Source organism: Dendropsophus ebraccatus, chromosome 2 (genome assembly GCF_027789765.1).
Source record: "Dendropsophus ebraccatus isolate aDenEbr1 chromosome 2, aDenEbr1.pat, whole genome shotgun sequence".
NCBI classification, from domain to species: Eukaryota; Metazoa; Chordata; class Amphibia; order Anura; family Hylidae; genus Dendropsophus; species Dendropsophus ebraccatus.
The window spans coordinates 168,322,417-168,341,408 of record NC_091455.1 but is presented as its reverse complement, the minus strand read 5'-3'; the positions used below and the strand labels follow the sequence as shown (position 1 = coordinate 168,341,408).

Genomic DNA, 18,992 nt, shown 5'->3' with positions numbered 1-18,992 from the left:
TTTAGTCTCTGCTCTCTGGTCTGTTTTCTCATTCCAGCACCGTTGTGATGCATGGCTGGTTTAGTTCATTTAGCATTCCAGTTCTTGTGACTGCACAATTTCAGACCTGAAACGCTGAATCAAGAGTCTGTCATTGTAAAATCATTGCTGCTCCATGGCCACGGCGTACAGCTTTCTCAGCTTGTCACAGTGGAAAAAAAAAACAGTCATTTAAAATCCTGATAATATTAATTTGCTATAGACAGTGCACTTGTTTACTCCAATCCAATGTACTGCGGCAGATGTCGCACACGAAATGTCTTGGAATAAAATAATTTCCTCTGATATTTGCTGATTTTACGCAGTCTCAGTCACCACGCAGTATGCTTAGACTCTGTATAAAACTACTGCTGCCCAGTACTGCAAATCTATTACTACAAGATCTGTTGAAACATTTACAGTACCACCTCTTATGGTACACACGACTATTAACCCCATCATCGTTGACTTGCAAGAAAAAACAATATCCCGTTGCCTTCACTGAAAAATGGTACACATGGTTTCCTGTCTTGTGTGAAATGAATGGAAGCTTTATGGCTGGCCTTCCTCCTGCAGACTGTGACCATTGCAAGGTTTTTGTCTGTGTGCACATACCCTTAAAATTTTGCCAACAGCAATGCTAATAACAAGCCTGCTAGTGCTGTAGGTGTAGCACTAGGTGCCCAGTGTAAGGGGCCTTTTACACAGGTCGGTTATCGGCAAGAAGCGTTGCTAGAATCGCTCCTCCGGCCAATAATCTGCCTGTGTAAAAGTTACAGTGATCAGCTAAGTAGCGGGAAAATGCTCAATCCTCTGCTGATCGTATCTTTTGGGCTGCGCTAAAATATATTGCTATTGTACGTACATCTCCCTGTGTAAACACCGGATGTGTGGCTGACAGCAATATATTTAAATGGCTGCACAAATGATGCAGGGATTGTTTGTGCGGTCCAGCAACTGGACTGATCGTGCTTTCTGAAGGCGCTGCAAATGAGTGCTGATCTGGCTGATCGCTCTCATCTGTGTCCTTCCACGGCCTCATATCGGGCAGTGTAAAAGGCCCCTAAGAATGTCTTCATAGAGGTTAATAGGAGGGATAAAACCCCCAAGTTACTTTAGGCCTCTTCATAAGTAACAGGTTGTGGCAGGCAAACAGGGATGTTGCCAAAGTACAAAAAAATCAGGGGTAGGAACCCTATGACATATATGACACAGTGCTTCTTGCTGCTGCCTTTTCCCATGTTGGGAGCTGTCATGAGCAGAAGAGGTTTTCTATGGGAATTTGCTTCTGCTCTGGGCCGTTCCTGAAATGGACAAAGGTGGCAGCAGAGAGCACCCTCTCAGACTGTAAAGAATACACCATTTCCTGCAGGACGTACAGCAGATTATAAGTACTGGGGGGCTTGATTTTTTTTTAATTTTATTTTTTTTTAAATAGAAGTAATTTACAGATCTGTATACTTTTCTGCTTCCAGTTGATTTGAAAAGTGTCTTTTTCCTCCGTAATACCCCTTTAACGAGTATTCCCATCTCAGCTTGTTATTTACGATAGCGGATAATAAGCTAATTCAGTGTTCTTTTTTGCACTCCATTCATTCTGTATGGGGCCACCAGGCGTTTCCGAGGAGAGCATAGAGAATGAATGTAGCCCAGGCTGCGGCGGCCTATGGATACGGGGTAACAAGCTTAAATGGGAATACCTCTTAAGATATCATCACTTCAAATGGACTATTGGTGGCCATTGATCCATCGATACATGCAAAAATGTGTGTGCCAATCTTTGGTTACCTTTTCTAAACTTTATTTTTCTTCTGTTTTCTCCTAAAGGGTGTAAATAATTTTGTACAATATAAATTTAGTCATTTACCAGCTAAAGAACGGCAAACTATTATCGAGTTGGCCAAAATGTTTCTACATCGTATCAACTACTGGCACCTAGAAACTCCTTCACAACGAAGGCAGAGATCCCCGGCTGAGGACATCGCTGCCTACAAAGTCAATTATACAAGGTATATATTATATCAGGTAATTATAAAAATGGTTAAAATATTCACTGAGTATTTACTTACTGAGGTGCATGTACAGGAATAGTGGTGTGTCTACTGAATCTTCTGCGGGGCCTGAATCAGTTGCATACATTGTATTGCGCCAGGTTACTGTAGCATCTACCATAGAAGTGAACTGCAGTAACCTGGCAGGACCACTACACAATGTCTGGAGACAAGGCATCCAGGTCCATATGTTGAGGACATTTAGGTGGCAAGGTTCTGCTGGACAGCTGATTGGTGGGGGGGTGGGGTATCAGCACTCTAACATTCAGATTTTGATGGCCAAAGATAGGCTGTTAGTAACGTTTGCCCGGAAAAAAACCTTTAAGCAGTTTGGAGGTGGGATACGGTGGGATTATATATATATTGTGCAAAACAGATACACAGATACATATGGAGCAGGGCTGGCAACTGTTTTGTTTGTACACAATAGATGGAAGACAGGTATAAGGAAGACAGGTATAAGGAAGACAGATATAAGAGAGTGGAGGAGTCAGACTAGATGGGTGGGGTAGGCCTATGGGAAAATGCACAAAGGGACCTCCACATTGGTCTGTCCTCAGTATTTTGTTCTAAATAGCTAAAATCTTTGCAATACAACTATTATTCCTAATTCCATAATTCCTCATTTTTGTGAGCATAAATATTTTTATATATAAATTATAGTATTAAACTCTGCCCTTAAAGAGGACCTGTAGTCATCCCAAAAAGTGAGATGTTACTCTCATTACATAGCATAGCATAGCATCTTTTTACCATTTGCTTTACCACATGACCTTCTATTCCTGAGTATGGGGGTTTATAATATTTTTAATAGGTCAGTTAATAGTCAGATGGACGGAAACATAATTTTTATGAAGGGGGTTTAGTATATGTGATGGGCTTAATACAGTCAGGGCGTATGCATTAGGCATAGATGTAAAACATTCACGTCTCCTGACTGCATAATCACTCCTATCTCCTAATATTCATTCTCATTATTACAGTTGAGTTCACGCCCATCTGACTATTATCTAAATTGTCAGAAATATTATATACCAGCGTGTATATATATAGTTATAAGTCTGCTGTATTTACCCCCTGCCCTTAGAAGGGGTTTGGTTGTTCCCCCTCTGCTTTGTATCTGCCCATGAATGTACTAGTCTAAAGGCCCCCATAAAATATATACTGTATGCGCATAGGCAGCATAGTACAGAGACACTGCCTGCGCCGGAAGCCCCTGAAGCCTGTCATTCACCCGAAGCTCTCCCGAAGGCTAAGCATCTCCTTAGAGATGCTCGGCTGCCAGGAAAGCTTCGGTTGAATGACAGAGACTGCAGGGACTCCCGACGCAGGCACTGTCTCTGTACTATGCTGCCTGCGCCGGGAAGATGACAGAGGAAACACATGGCTGCTGGGAGAAGAGCTGCCGGGTGACAGGTGAGTTCATACTTTATTTTTTTTCAATGGGGGCACTGTCAGCAGGAGTCAGGCGATGCGGAGGACTACACTGCAGGCTCTCTCTGACCCCGACGCCTCCTGCTTGGGTTAACCCCTGCCTGACTGCAGCAGGGCTCCCCAGCTGCAGCTTGTTACCCACTTCTTAATTATAGTCTGTATAGGTTACAACTTAGAGGTGGGTGACTGGCTGCAGCTGGTAAGCCCCGCTGCGGTCAGGCAGGGGTTAACATTTTCTGGCGTATAAGACAACTTTTGAACCTCTAATAATCTTCGTAAGAGTCGGGAGTCATCTTATACGCCAGAAAATGCAGTATTTTTAATTACCAGAGTAGACCTTTTAAGTAAATTTTATAGAATTTTGTATGGCCATAGGGAAAAAAAACAGTGTATCATAATACTGGGTGTTTGTGATTTTATTTTTGAATCATTCTTTTGCTTAATATTGCAGGTGGCTCTGTTACTGCAACGTCCCCCAGTTCTGCGACAGCTTGCACCGGTACGAAACAACTCAGGTGTTTGGCCGTACATTGCTGCGTTCAGTGTTCACGGTCATGAGAAGGCAGCTGCTGGAACAGGCCAGGCAGGAGAAGGATAAACTTCCACAGGAGAAGAGAACGCTAATTTTAACCCATTTTCCAAAGTATGACATGTATTTGTTTATGCCTAAACTGTGAGATAAATGTATACTTTAACCTGTCAACTGTTTCATGCCGTCTGAACTACAAGCAGCATGAAACAGGCACAGGCTTCTTTACCGCAATGGATCATGCACGGTTTACTTTAAAACAAGGCAGCGTTTCTGAGAAATCATAGCTATAAAGATGAATGAGGAAGTAGGTAATACAGCCTCGGAGACGTCTACCCCTTGTCTTGCTCTCAATATACACACATAGACCCAGCAAGGCAGGGAGCAGTGACAGAAAGGGCCCTATTCCACCGGACGATTATCGTTCAGATTATCGTTAAATCGTTCGGATCTAAATGATAATCGTTCGGTTAAAATGCAGTTAACGATTAACGACCGAACGAGAAATCGTTGATCGCTTCAGACCTGGACCTATTTTTATCGTTGCTCGTTCGCAAAACGTTTGCAAATCGTTCGCATTGAATAAGACGTCGTTCGGTCGTTTGCAGTAGATACGAACGCAATAGCGAAGAAATAGCGAAAAAAACCGATCGCAAATACGATCATAAGTAACGATTATCGCTCTATGGAAATGAGTGAACGTTTTCAGGTCTTTCGCAATAGCGGTCGTTTGAGATTGTTAATCGTAAATGATTATGCGAACGATAATTGTCCGGTGGAATAGGGCCCAAAGCCAGAGATTTCTCTAAAATGCTGTACATATAGCAGATCCACCACTGATGATCATATAGGTCTGGCTGCTGGAGCCCCTGGCTGTAACAGCAATGGGAAAAAGGTAATATTACATGGTACCCATTGAAATTAATAAGTGGCAATGTAAAATATATGGCTATGCAGAGTCCTCCAGAGGGACAGGTCTATTTTGTGCTTCTAAATCAGTATGTTCGAAAACCCATATAAATACAGGGAGACCATGTATACCTCCTGCATGGATGCAGTAAAGCAATGATTACGGTATGTTCTCACCACTTTACAATAATTAAAGTTAGTTTTAGTATATGGGAACCATCTTTTAACAAGGAACTTAATTCAGTATATGGGTCCACGCATGCACTTTCTTGTCCTGATACCGTTTGTTAAGCAATAGATATAAGCCTGATAGAAGACCTGGAAAGGCGGTCAAGCCATTACTACCTCTAAGGCTATGTTCCCGCACAGTATTTTTGCTAAGTATTTTGGTCTGTAATTAGCAACCAAACCCAGAAGTGGATTGAACACAAAAAGGCTCTGTTCACTGACTGTTGAAATTGAGTGTATTGCCGCCATTTAATGGCAAATAATGGCTGTTATTTCAAAACAACGGGCATTGTCTTAAAATAATGACAATTATTTGCCATGAAATGGCGGCCATCCACTCAATTTCAACAGTGTGTGACCATAGCCTCCCTGCGTTTAAAAGCCTCTCCTGGTTTTGGCTGCAAAATACTGAGCAAAAATACTGTGTGTGACAATCTGACATTACAGATTGGCCTAAGAAGCTTATTCCCATAATGCAGATCTTTATTTCGCATATAAAGGTAGAAGTGTCGCCAGTAGTCATAGACACATAAATACACTTCATTAAACTAAATGTGTATACTTGTTATGTAAATACAAAGAGACAGTGAAGTAAATGAAGTGTGTTCAGGAAATAAAGGGAATTAATGGGGAGGAACCTATTACCATGACTGCTTACAGCTACTGCTCTCTTCTATCCTGCTTTATGTTATCTCCTATATAACAGCTGATATAGATAGATGTGAGGGCAATAGCGCCCCCCAGAATGCTCCCATGTATATTTATTAGACCATCTCTTTGTGAGATAGTAAACGTGTGGTGTCTGATTACAGTTTTTGACAGGGAGTTAGAGTTTCTACACGTTCTAACCGTCTATATATAGATTTCCCCATGCCAGCTCGTGACCACAATGTGGGTGGATTGCAAAATCTAATCATTGCCACACAGAATACTTTTTATATGCCTGTACCATGATACAAGAGTGTCATAGAGCAAACTTTCTGTTCCAGGATCAAATGCATTACTGCAGTGTATATAACCACCCTTATAAATCTTTCTGATCAGTCAGAACTTGTGTTATATTTTGTGCATTTAGACTAGGCAGGAATTATTATGATTGCATAGAAACATTTCAGTCTGTGTTCCCACTGCATTTTTAAACTTATCTCGAGCCTCAAAAAACAGACCTGTACTGACGAGCGGGGAGAGGAGCGGGCTGCAGCGTGTCCGCTCCCTGCTCTGTGTCACGTATATCAGTTGTGCTAAATAGACTTACATAGGCAATCAGTCGGTGCCTGGCTGATCACGTCACACAGAGCTGGGAGAGGATCGCGCTTCTCCTGGCTCGTTCTCCCAATTAGCACGGTTCTGAACACTCAGACGCGGACCGATTAATACTTTTAACGTATCTCTATGACATTTCAAAAGTTTATCCAGACGACAGTGATAATTTTTTGGCTATGCAGTATGGTTTTATTTGCATAATATGGTTGTATTTTCGCTTTAAAATGATGGCCGCCCAAAAAGATGCCCAAAAATATGTCCGAAAAAAAGACAGAGGGAACATGAGCCTTAACCTGTTTTTGTGCATGTAACAGACCTTAAGGCTAGATTCTCACATATAAAATAAAAGCAAAATAAGGGCTGTAAAATAAGAAAAAATGTGGCCCTTTTTTGTGGTAAAATATCTCTGTGTGCACACGGAAAAATTTTTGTTTTTATGATGTGTGCACAGATGGACATTTTTCCATAGAATTTAATGTAGCACATTATATAATAAGAAAAAAGGGCATAGTCTTCCCTATATTATAGATGTATTTTGCTTTTATTTTACTGTGTGTAAACCTAGCCCAAAGCTTGTGATGATGTTTCAGCCATAGAAACTCAATTTGTGCAGATCCAAGTAGTCAGAGTTGGATCCAAGAGAAAGCATTTTTATGATGTTCAAAGAGTGAGTCTTGGTCGCTGAGCCCTTATATATCCATGCTTTTCGGCAGAGTTCTTCTTGTTCCTATATGTTGATTGCATCAAGTACTGTTCACTATATTTAATAATTTGGAAATCTGTTTGCCACTTTTACAGATTCTTGTCCATGTTGGAGGAAGAGGTTTACAGCCATGATTCACCTATATGGGATGAAGATTTTTTATCTACATCTTCTCGAGCAAATGAGCTTGGAATTCAAGCAGGTATTTGAGTTGCACACAGAAACATGTGGAAGTTACAGTGTTGGCCTTATGTTGCACTTTGTCCCACTTTGATGTGTTAATTATCTCCATATCCATGCAGCCTTGTTCCTTGGATAGGACCACAGTGGCTGTCATGTCAAACTGCATAGACTAAAGCCCCCATTACACGGGGCGATGGAGAGGAGCTGTCAGCGCTCGTTTGCTCCTCGTTCCTTGCTCGCTGCCGCCGCTATTACGCGTGTCGGCAGCTAGCGGGTGAGTACAGGGGGAGCTGCGGGGGGGCTGCCTGGGTGATGGCTAGATCGTCCGGGCAGCCCATAGCATATAGCAGCGGTTTGCTGCCGCCACTCCTATTCCACGGAGCGACAGCAGCAGATCGTTGCTATATTAGTTGTTTGTCTTTCAACATGTTGAAAGACAAACGACTGCAACGATCAGCTGACATCATTCATGTCAGCTGATCATTGCCTTCTATTATACAAGACGATTATCGTCCAAATATGGACGATAATTGTTTTGTGTATTAGGGCCTTAATACTAGTACATTACAGTTGTTTTACCAACATCTCTCATCCATTAATTATCTATAGAGCTGAGCACTGTAGTTGACTATTTTTAGCTAGAATGGTAATGTATTTGTACCACAAAATGTTGCTTCAAGAACAACTTCTCTGAGGTAAGAAGTAGAGATGAGCGAACCTTGAGCATGCTCGAGTCGATCCGAACCCGAACTTTCGGCATTTGATTAGCAGTGGCTGCTGAAGTTGGATAAAGCCCTAAGGCTATGTGGAAATCATGGATATAGTCATTGGTTGTATCCATGTTTTCCAGACAACCTTAGAGCTTTATCCAAGTTCAGCAGCCCCCGCTAATCAAATGCCGAACGTTCGGGTTCGGATGGACTCGAACCCGAACCCAGTTCGCTCATCTCTAGTAAGAATAGGACAAAAAATGTAAGATCATTAGAATGAAAGGGAAAAGGGAAAAAATGTCACCCGTCCCCAGGCTAAACCCACATTTAATAATTATATAGCTTAAAAGGAATCTTTCAGAAGGTTTTTGCTCTACTGCTACTAATAATGATAATAATTGTATTTATATAGCGCCAACATATTCAGCAGCACATAGAAGGAACCAGACAATACACAGTAACCATGAAGTCACATATGAGGAGTGAAGGTTCTACTCACAAGAGCTTACAATCTATCTAAAGGCAGCAACAGAAATCCTGATTCCAGTGCTATTTCTCTTTTTTTCTTATGCAGTAGTTTTCATGAAGTTACTATCCGCTGCAATGCAAGCCTGTAAGAGGGATGTGTGTGCACTCTGTAGTCCTTGATTTTATCCCCCTCTAAGCACAGTATAGGGAGGAAGCTGTCATTCAGCAGTGGGTAGGTGGGGGTCATGAATAGGAGTAGTAGTCTAATAATAGTAGTTATTAGAGATGAGCAAACCTTGAGTACATTCAGGTTAGTCTGAACCCAAACTCTCTGCACTGATTACCAGTGGCTTAAAAAGTTGGATGCAGCCCTATGGCTGCTTGGAAAATATGGATACAGCTATAGACTATGTTCACACAAGGTATATTTTCGTAAAAGTACGACGGCCGTGATTATTGTGAAAATATACGTTACCTCTCTGTCTATGGGATCCTGGTATACGCTCTGTCAGGGATCCCTAGCAGCGCCGCAAACAACTGACATGTCAGTTTTTTGCGGCATCTATTCAGTGAATAGCGGCTGCAGAAAACCCTGTCAGTGCACACTATGGCGCGTGCAGCTCCAGGCACTCGCTCCATAGTGTGCTGATGGGAGTTCTGATGCGGGCCTGCATCAGAACACTGCGGCCGAAAAGATCATCCGGCCGGTGTAATACATGGTCTGCACATAGCCATAGGCAGTATCCATGTTTTCCAGGACTCCCTGCATCCACCTTTTCCAGCCACTGGTAATCAAATGCTGAGCGTTTGCTCAAGTATTGCTGATCTCAAACTGTAGCTTATAGACAGCAGCTAATTTTACTAAAACTACTGCAAGATAAAAATAAAAAAAGTGACACAGCACTGGATTCAGAGTCTCTGTCACTACTTTATGCCCCCCCCCCCTCAGATAGGGCAACATAAACCTGGTTAGAGACTCCCTTTAAATTAAATCAACCCTAAGAAAAAAATGCCAAGATACATATCTATATATTGTAATATTATTAGAGTGAAACAACAATATTCTGAATACAACATCTGGGAAGAAAGGATATGCAAAGCAACTCTCACACCACCTTTTTAAAGGGGAACTCCAGAGGAAAAAAATGATTAAAAATCAACTGGTGATAGATAGTTATACAGATTTTTTTAATTACTTCTGTTTAAAAAACTTAAGTCTTCCAGTACTTATGAGCTGCTGTATGTCCTGCACTAAATAGTGCTAAAATAGTGCTCTCCGCTGCCACCTCTGTCCATGTCAAGAACTGTCTAGAGCTAGAGGAAACCCCCACGGTAAATCTCTCTTGCCCTGCACAGTTCCTGACATAGACTGAGGTGTCAAACTGAAAAGAATACTCCACTTCCTGCAGTGCATACAGCAGCTGATCAGTACTGGAAGGCTTGGGTTTTTAAATAGAAGTAATTTACAAATTTACCACTTTACTTTATTTTTTTTCTTTCTGGAGTACCCCCTTTTAAGGTAGCTTTCCCTTAAAGAGGTTGGCCAATTTATACTATAATTGTTCATTGTACAGCATTAGTAAATGTACTCCCTGCACTTACTGACAGCAGCTTCCTGTGTAACTCATAGAGCTAAAATCAGACTCCCCTCCTCCAGGCTGTGCTATCCTGCTCTGTGGTAATGCTGTCCATAAGATGGCTGACATGGAGGAGCATGTGACCAAGGCCCGCCCCCAGTGTCCACCATAGACATATAAAGGCTCAGTGGTGGACACTGAGGGCGGGGCATGATCACATCTTTTGGACAGCTTCACCACAGAGCAGGGCAGTACAGTCTGGAGGAGGAGAGTCTGACTTTAGCTCTATGAGGTATACAGGGAGCTGCTGTCAGTAAGTAATGTGAATACACTTACTTATACTACACACAAAACAATTTTACTGTAAAGTGGCCAACCCCTCTAAAGGAGAAGTCCCGCCTCAGTGTTTTTTTTCTTTTTTGGCAGGGCACGGGGGGAAAATAAACGTTACTAACTCTCCTGTCCCCGTGCCTCTTCTGCACCGAATGACTGTTTCGGAACCCATGCCGGGCTCCGGCATCTCCTGCACTGCCAATGTCACAACCTTGCCGATGGTCTGGCCATTCAGTGACTGGGGCAAGACACTGTTCCAGTCAGTGATTGGCTGACCATGCATTCTATCAGCTGGGACAGGCACTTTACCTTAAGTCATGACATCTTCACAACTCAGGTCAGAGTCACAAGGTAAGGAATGCTTCATTGTTACGCTCTCCCCTGCTGCCTGTCACATCCTTGTCAGGGCCGGACTTTAGATAGTTGTTTTATACTGCTATACTGCTATGTGATCATTTCAAATATTTTTTTACAATTGTAGTAAATGCAAATCCACCGGTTGCAAGGACAGTTACTTATGTGACCAGCCCATCATCCCTCGACCAGTCCAATAGTGGAAGTTTAAGTCCATCCAGTAAAACAGCACTTGATTCAAATCCAGGTAGGTGCTAATGCTAATCATATAGTTCTATCCTAAGGGTTGTCGATGCCGTATCTTTAGGATAGGCCATCAGTATGTAAGTGGTGTAGGTATAGCTTTATGCACTAGTGTTGTGTTGTAAATTTGTTGAAGATTTTCCTTTTGCGAACCTCCTAAAAAAATCTGCATCAAATGACTATGTCTGTATATAACCAGAGACCTCATAGCCCACTATCTTCAGCTATAATAGTGACAGGTTTCCTTTAAGCCTACATACAATTATGTTGCCAGTGTATGAACTACATTTTTATTGTCACAGGTGATAAAAGGAAAACCAGTGAACCATATCCTGGAGAAGAGGCCAAGAAACCACGAGTTGTAGGAGATATTCCTATTGAATTAATCAATGAGGTCATGTCAACAATCACAGATCCTGCTGCCATGCTGGGCCCAGAGGTAAATGGACTAAATTGTCTAAAAAATAAAAATACGTGGTTCAGCCTAAAATTGGTAACGTAATCTTGTGACAGTGGACCCAAAAAGGTGTGCGATATATTAAATTACAAATACTTTCCTACAAAAACAGCACCACACTTGTCCCCAGGTTGTGTGTGGTGTTTGCACAGCGACTCATTCACTTAAATAGAACTGACACCCAAACTGAAGACAGGAGTGTTGTTGTTTCTGGAAGAATGTGGGAATGTTTTTCTAAGCCTGGATAACCCCTTTAAGCCTGTGTTAGAAGCAGGAAGTAAAGATCTGTAAAGAACTATAGTACAAATTGGTGACTAAAGGTGTCTGAATGGACAGTGCATCGCAACCTGCTGTACAGACAGTCACATTTCCCATAATAACCCATCTCTCTTGCCAAAAGCATCTACATTGCACATCAGAGCTACGTAGACTATGAAGTAATGGAACGGCCTGGCTTCGCAAATCACATTTCTGGACAGGAAGATACGTGTGCGCTACTAGGAAATAGATGTTAGTATAAAAGGAGGCCAGCTAGTAGAGACAGTGTGATGCCTTGGGCAAAGTCTTGCCTTGAGCCCTTGCATTACTGTGGAGGTCTCTATGATATTAGCCATCTATCTAAACATTGTACAGACCACGTACCCCCTCCCCCTCCCTTCATGGCAGCATAGCAGCAGCATCATTTATGGTGATATTTTCCTTTTTACGCTGCATTTGTGAGGTATTCTTAAAATAAAATACATTTTTATGGTTTTATATGTATAACAGTTTTTAATATTTGGGATTATTCATTCATTTTAAAGTAGTATAGAAAGCATAGGGCCTACATACATGTCATTTGTCCTGTCATACATGTAAATTGAAAGATGAATGATTTGATGAAAGAGAAAAAATCAGCAATGTGATCCTCCTGTCACCTATGTTATGTCTTTGGTGGATATTGCCTTTGCTTTGGATTTCGGACTGGTTGAGATTTTCTTTATTGTGACACTGGTAAATCCTGTAGTTTATTGTAGTGGAGTATTCTGACATTAGAGCATTAGGAATAGTTTTATTGTTATTAGCCTTTAGGCTACATTCACACGTCCATTGTTAGGTCCGCAATTGCGGACAAAACATAAAACCAATGTTATTTAATGGCCCCGTTCACACATACGTACGTGTATACGGGGATGCTATCCAAACCACAAGAAAAAAAGGACATGTTGTAATGGGACCGTTTTTTTGCGGCACAGATCGCTGGGGTAATGAAGTGGCCAAGCACAGAGCACTACAGATGCACACTCGTAGTGCGGGCCGTGGTGGCAGGTGTGTGAATATAGCATTAGTTTGTTACTTTGCTTCAGCTTTTCTTTTCTTTTTTTCTTTTCCATAAGACCAGCTTCTTATCTGCAATTTCTGCCAGAGATGAGGCAGCCAGACTAGAGGAGCGCAGGGGAGTAATTGAGTTTCATGTGGTTGGGAACTCTCTAAACCAGAAACCAAACAAGAAGATCATGATCTGGCTCATTGGCTTACAGAATGTCTTTTCACATCAGCTGCCTAGGATGCCGAAAGAGTATATCACTCGCCTTGTCTTTGATCCGTGAGTAGATTATCCATGTTATTGACTGACACATTTCATTCTCGATGTTTCTGTAGAACATCTGCTGCATGACTATACTGAACAATATATTATACGCTGTATAAAAAAAAAAATCTTAAATCTGAGGTAAATGGATTCAGTCATGAGATTCTTTATTATATATGATTGATACCATGCATGCTTACTTTTATGTAAAAAGGTCTGATCGGTGGGGGTGTGACTGCTAATACCTACACCAATCACGAGAATTCCTTCTTGAATGTCACAGTGGTTGGTCTAGTCCCCTGCTACACTTTTCCCCCTACTGTTGTCTCCAGTTCAGGTGCAGTTTGCAATTAAGCTCCATTTACTTCAATGGAACTGAGTTTCAAAACCCCACCCAAACTGGAGACAACAGTAGGGGGAAGGTGGCCATGTTTTTGTAGCGCTGGATAACCCCTTTAACTCAATGGGCCTGACTAAGATACCCCAGTACAGCAGCTGTTTCTGATAGGCCAATAGGGTACCCTTTGTGGAAAGTTTCATTGTAAAATGCCCATAGCTATTTAAAGAAATTGAGTAACCACCTTTCCCTCCAATTGTCACCTATAGTAGGGTACTTTATAAATCATCCCATAGCACATTGCAGCCTGTTCAGCGCTTAGAGCTCTGCACTTGCTGTGATGCAGCTGTTTATTTTATTTGTCCTCATATAGCACCTTGGAGTGCCAGTGCATCAGCAACCTCTTCTCCCTCACCATCTATAGTAGTTTAGTAAATCATCAACCCAGCACAATGCCAGTCTATTCTGCATACTTTTAGCAGCACTATATCATGATATAGCAGAGAGAAGTATGTGATGTGTTGTGATTGTCTGGAGTTCGGTTAGTACTCTATGTGTACCCTGCCCATTCACCTGAAATGGAAAGAAAGAGAAATAACTGTGAGCAATAGAGGGAACTCTCAAGGGCTTAAAGCGACTCTGTACCTACAATCTGACCCCCCCAAACCACTTGTACCTTCGGATAACTGCTTTTAATCCAAGATCTGTCCTGGGGTCCATCCGGCAGGTGATGCAGTTATTGTCCTAAAAAACTACTTTGAAACTTGCGGCCCTGTGCCCAACGGCCGTAGTCTAGATTGTGTATGCATTAGGCTGGCACAACCTCTCTGTCCTTCTTCCCCACTCTCCTCATCATTAGGAACGCCCCTGGCAGGTATTTTGCTATTCATCACCTGTGTCAGCACGGCACATGGGTTGGATCGCTAAGGCACCTGTACAGTTTTCGCTGCAGAGGAATAGGAAAATGGTGAAGAGGGCGGGGAGGAGGGACGGAGGGGTGGTGCAAAGTTAGGGCACATATACTCCAAGCCACGGCCGTTGGGCACAGAGCTGCAAGTTTAAAGGTTGTTTTTTAGGACAATAACTGCATCACCTGCCGAACGGACTGCAGGACAGATCGTGGATTAAAAGCAGCTATCTGATGTGGTTTGGGGGGGGACAGATTGTGGGTACAGAGTCACTTTAATACACCAGTGAAAGCACTAAAATCATCTTGTCTTTACTGTGAGGGGTTAATGCGATAAAACCAGGCGGGCTTATTTTTTTTTTTCCTTTTTAAATTTAAAATGATAGCTACGCTTTGAATGTGCCTTTTTCCCCCCAGAAAACACAAAACCCTTGCGTTAATCAAAGATGGCCGTGTGATTGGGGGAATCTGCTTTCGAATGTTTCCAAGTCAGGGATTCACAGAAATAGTTTTCTGTGCAGTGACGTCAAATGAACAAGTAAAGGTGCGAACATTGTGTCTCTATTATAAATACACTGTTAAATATTGTATAGTTTTCAGTCTTTTTTAAATATATTTCATGTTGTTGTATAAAGGGGTTGGCTATTTTTTTTTCTGTTACACCCTGATATACAGTGTCTTTAGTTCGCCTCCATTATACTGTATTATGAAGCGCTGCCCCCTAGTTCCCCCATCCTCTTATTTCCGTGTCCTGTACACTGGACGGCTCTCTCGTCCATTAGATGGTTTGCTTTGAAGGGGTATGTGACCATGATACTACGCCACTATGTTTCTCCACTGCGCCTGCACTTGGTTGCAGTATGAAGTGTAACGCTGTGGATTAGTCAGTGATGCAGTGGTCACCTGTAAGTGACATATTACGAGCAGTGCTATGTGTGGCTAACCCCTTACCGGTCTATTTTGACTCTTGATGCTTTAGAGAGATGCCCATCTATAAAAAGAAAGCAAAAAACAGTATTGTCTCATAAAGCAAACACCTTCTCTACAGATATCTGCCCCATTGTTTAGCTTAGGCTGTGTGCATAGGCTGTATTAGTGGCGTAGCTAATGTCTCCTGGGCCCTGGTGCAAGAGGTCAACTTGGGCCCCCCCCCTTTCCAAGCGATGCTATTGATAGATAATTAGATAGATAAAATCTCAAGACTGATATTACCAATACCACCAGTATATAGGAAATATTATCACCACAAATATTGCCGCCATACTGTTACTGACCAAATTCTGTATACGGAGACCAATATTGCCAATAATACCAGTATACCAGTAACAGGCAAATATTACCGCCACACCACAACCACTACCATATTGTTACTGACCAAATCCTTTATACTAAGATCAATAAAACACAGTACCAGATTACAAGTAACAAATATTACCACTGCATACTGACTAACACTACCACATACTAACTAACCCCACTGCTGCTACTGAATTATACCACCACATACTGACTAACACCACCACTGCTACTGATTAATACCACCACATACTAACACCACCGCTGCTACTGATTAATACCACCACATACTAACACCACCACTGCTACTGATTAATACCACCACATACTAACACCACCGCTGCTACTGACTAACACCACCACATACTGACTAACACTGCAGCTGCTACTAAATAAAATCCACTGTACTAAGATCACTATCACATACAATCTCATACAGTCACATAGAGGGAGACCCAGCTCTACGCAGACTCTTTTCACCATATACATTACAGTGCAAATAGATTTAGTGACTCACAGGGGACATCTTCTCTGATCAGAGTTCTTCCTTTTTCATTTTCTTCTCCATCTGCCCTGGGCTGTTATGAGAACTTCTCAGAGCCACGAATCCACCGAATCTGCCAGACAGACATATTAGGCTCCTCACTCTGGCACCATCCTCATCTCTATACTAACTGCACATCTGTATTGGCCCCTTTTCACCCTTGTTTAGTGGGTAGGCTGACTCTATGTGACCCCCCTTGTAGTATATGCCCCTCTCTGTGTGGTCCACTATAGTACATGCCCTATTGTATACACCCCCGTGTAGCCCCCTTATAGATGGCCCCTCATGTATTCCCCTTATAGATCGCCCTGCATGTGTTATCTCCCTTATAGATGGCCCCCATGTATCCCCCCTTATAGATGGCCCCCTGTTAGCCCCCATGTAATCCCCCCTTATAGATGCCCCCCCAGGTAATACCCCTTATAGATGGCCCCCCAGGTAATACCCCTTATAGATGGCCCCCCCAGGTAATACCCCTTATAGATGCCCCCCCAGGTAATACCCCTTATAGATGCCCCACCCCCAGGTAATACCCCTTATAGATGGCTCCCAGGTAATACCCCTTATAGATGCCGCCCCCCCCAGGTAAAAACCCCTTATAGATGCCCCCCCCAGGTAATACCCCTTTTAGATGGCCCCCCACAGGTAATACCCCTTATAGATGCCCCCCCAGGTAATACCCCTTATAGATGGCCCCCCAGGTAATACCCCTTATAGATGGCTCCCCCAGGTTATACCCCTTATAGATGGCCCCCCCAGGTAACACCCCTTATAGATGCCCCCCCAGGTAATACCCCTTATAAATGGCCCCCCAGGTAATACCCCTTATAGATGGTCCCCTCCAGGTAATACCCCTTATAGATGCCCTCCCAGGTAATAACCCTTATAGATGGCTCCCCCAGGTAATACCCCTTATAGATGCCCCCCCAGGTAATACCCCTTATAGATGCCCCCCCAGGTAATACCCCTTATAGATGCCCCCCCCCCCAGGTAATACCCCTTATAGATGCCCCCCCCCAGGTAATACCCCTTATAGATGGCCCCCAGTCTGTGCAAAAAAAAACAACACAACACAACTCACCTGACAACTCGCTCCCCCGTCGTGTGTCTCTCCTCCTGCAGTCCGGTCTGGCTGTCAGCTGGCACGCAGCTCCCCTGGTCTGTCCCGTCCCCGGCAGCAAAAGCATCAGTGAGGTCAGTGTGTGCGCTGGGTATGTTACTTCCGGCACGGGGGCGCTTGTTATAGACGCACCCTGCGCCAGAAGTACTTCCCCGGCGCACACTGACCTCACTGATACTTGTGCTGTCGGGGATGGGACAGACCGGGGGAGCCGCGCGTTAGCCGGGGGGCCCGTCCCAGCCTCCCTCTTGTGACCTCAAGCGAAATCCTACTTGCGGTCACAAGAGGGAATGGGAGGGGGCAGTGTGGTGGCAAGGGGGGGCCTCACGGGCTCCCCCTTGGTAGTGGCCCGGTCGCGGCAGCGTACGCCGTGACCACGGTAGCTACGCCACTGGGCTGTATCCATGTTTTCCAGGCAGCCCTAGGGCTGCATCCATCTTCTCCAGGCCGCAAGATTCAAATGCCGGGCTATCGTGTTCGTGCAAACCTGAACTTACTGTACGTTTGCTCATCTCTAGTTTTTAGGTTAGATTCACACATCGTAAATGAAAGTAAAATACAGCCATAACTTTAAGAAAAAATAATTAATATACATTATAATGCGTTATATTGAAATCAGTAGGAAATTGGACGGCAGTGCAAGCAACATATAACGGACTAGTTACGACCGTCCAAATAACAATCATGCTTATTGCATGCTTTTGCAAAATACAGCCGTTTTTTTTTTGTTGTTGTTGTTCACACATTGTTTTATTTTTACTCACAATTATTTCGGATTTAGCTTTTATTTTACTTTGTGTGAACATAGTCTTATAAATCTCAAAAAATGCCCCCAAAAACAAAGTGGTAACATAGCCACACAATTTCTGCCTCTGTTATTTCCTTATAATAGTTCTTCAAATATTACTGTACATGTATATATAAAAAAATGTTTGTATATATTCTGAATACATGATCCTCTCTTGTTGTGTCTTGATGGTGTATGTGTAACTTCCACCGTTACATGATTATGTGCTTATCTTATAGGGCTATGGGACTCATTTAATGAATCATTTGAAGGAGTACCATATCAAGCACAATGTGCTTAATTTCCTTACCTATGCTGATGAGTATGCAATAGGCTACTTCAAGAAACAGGTATGGTTTATCGATGCAGGTTAAGGCTATGTTCCCACTACGTAAAAATGATGGCCATCTTGTGGACAGCTGTTATTTTAGCACCAAATGATGTCTATCGGTAATGAAGGCTGCCAATAATGTTCAAGATTGTTATTTTCTATGCTTCTTCAAGTTGTATTGAAAATCCAAAAATATAGTAGCTGCTATGCTTTTGAATTTCCAGTAAAACGTGAAGAAAATTGATTGAATCTTGATGCTGTTGGACTCTTATCTTCCATGTCGTACAGCAGGGGTAGGGAAACTTGGCTCTCCAGCTGTTGCAAAACTACAACTCCCATCAAAGCTTTAGCTTTGGCTGTCCAGGCAGGATGGGAGCTGTAGTTTTGCAACAGTTGGAGAGCCAAGGTTCCCTACTACTGTCCTAGAGGCATAAAAAAGGCTTTGATCGGTAGGAATCTGGGTGTTTACACCCCTTCCATTCATTATAGTCAGGAGAACCACCTGGCTAAGCGATTCACATCCCGGCCTTTTTTCGCTGCAGGATGGTCAGTGGTCTCCATCATAAGGGTATGTTCACAATGAGGAATAGGCAAAGAATTTCATTCAGAATATGTGTAAAATTAAGCCCAGATTCCGCCT

The 18,992-nt window shown here is 42.8% G+C and overlaps 1 protein-coding gene across 3 annotated transcripts in view; it reads left to right on the top strand.

Annotated features, from left to right (window-relative positions):
* The window catches only part of KAT2B (lysine acetyltransferase 2B), a 67,483-nt gene that overhangs the window by 27,582 nt on the left and 20,909 nt on the right, over positions 1 to 18,992 (top strand). For all 3 annotated transcript variants that reach the window (XM_069958684.1, XM_069958686.1, XM_069958685.1), the window contains exons 5-12: positions 1,846 to 2,027; positions 3,955 to 4,146; positions 7,231 to 7,337; positions 10,888 to 11,007; positions 11,306 to 11,442; positions 12,837 to 13,045; positions 14,692 to 14,818; positions 18,261 to 18,371. In XM_069958684.1, the coding sequence (XP_069814785.1) occupies positions 1,846 to 2,027; positions 3,955 to 4,146; positions 7,231 to 7,337; positions 10,888 to 11,007; positions 11,306 to 11,442; positions 12,837 to 13,045; positions 14,692 to 14,818; positions 18,261 to 18,371 (1,185 nt within the window). The remainder of the gene's footprint in view (positions 1 to 1,845; positions 2,028 to 3,954; positions 4,147 to 7,230; positions 7,338 to 10,887; positions 11,008 to 11,305; positions 11,443 to 12,836; positions 13,046 to 14,691; positions 14,819 to 18,260; positions 18,372 to 18,992) is intronic.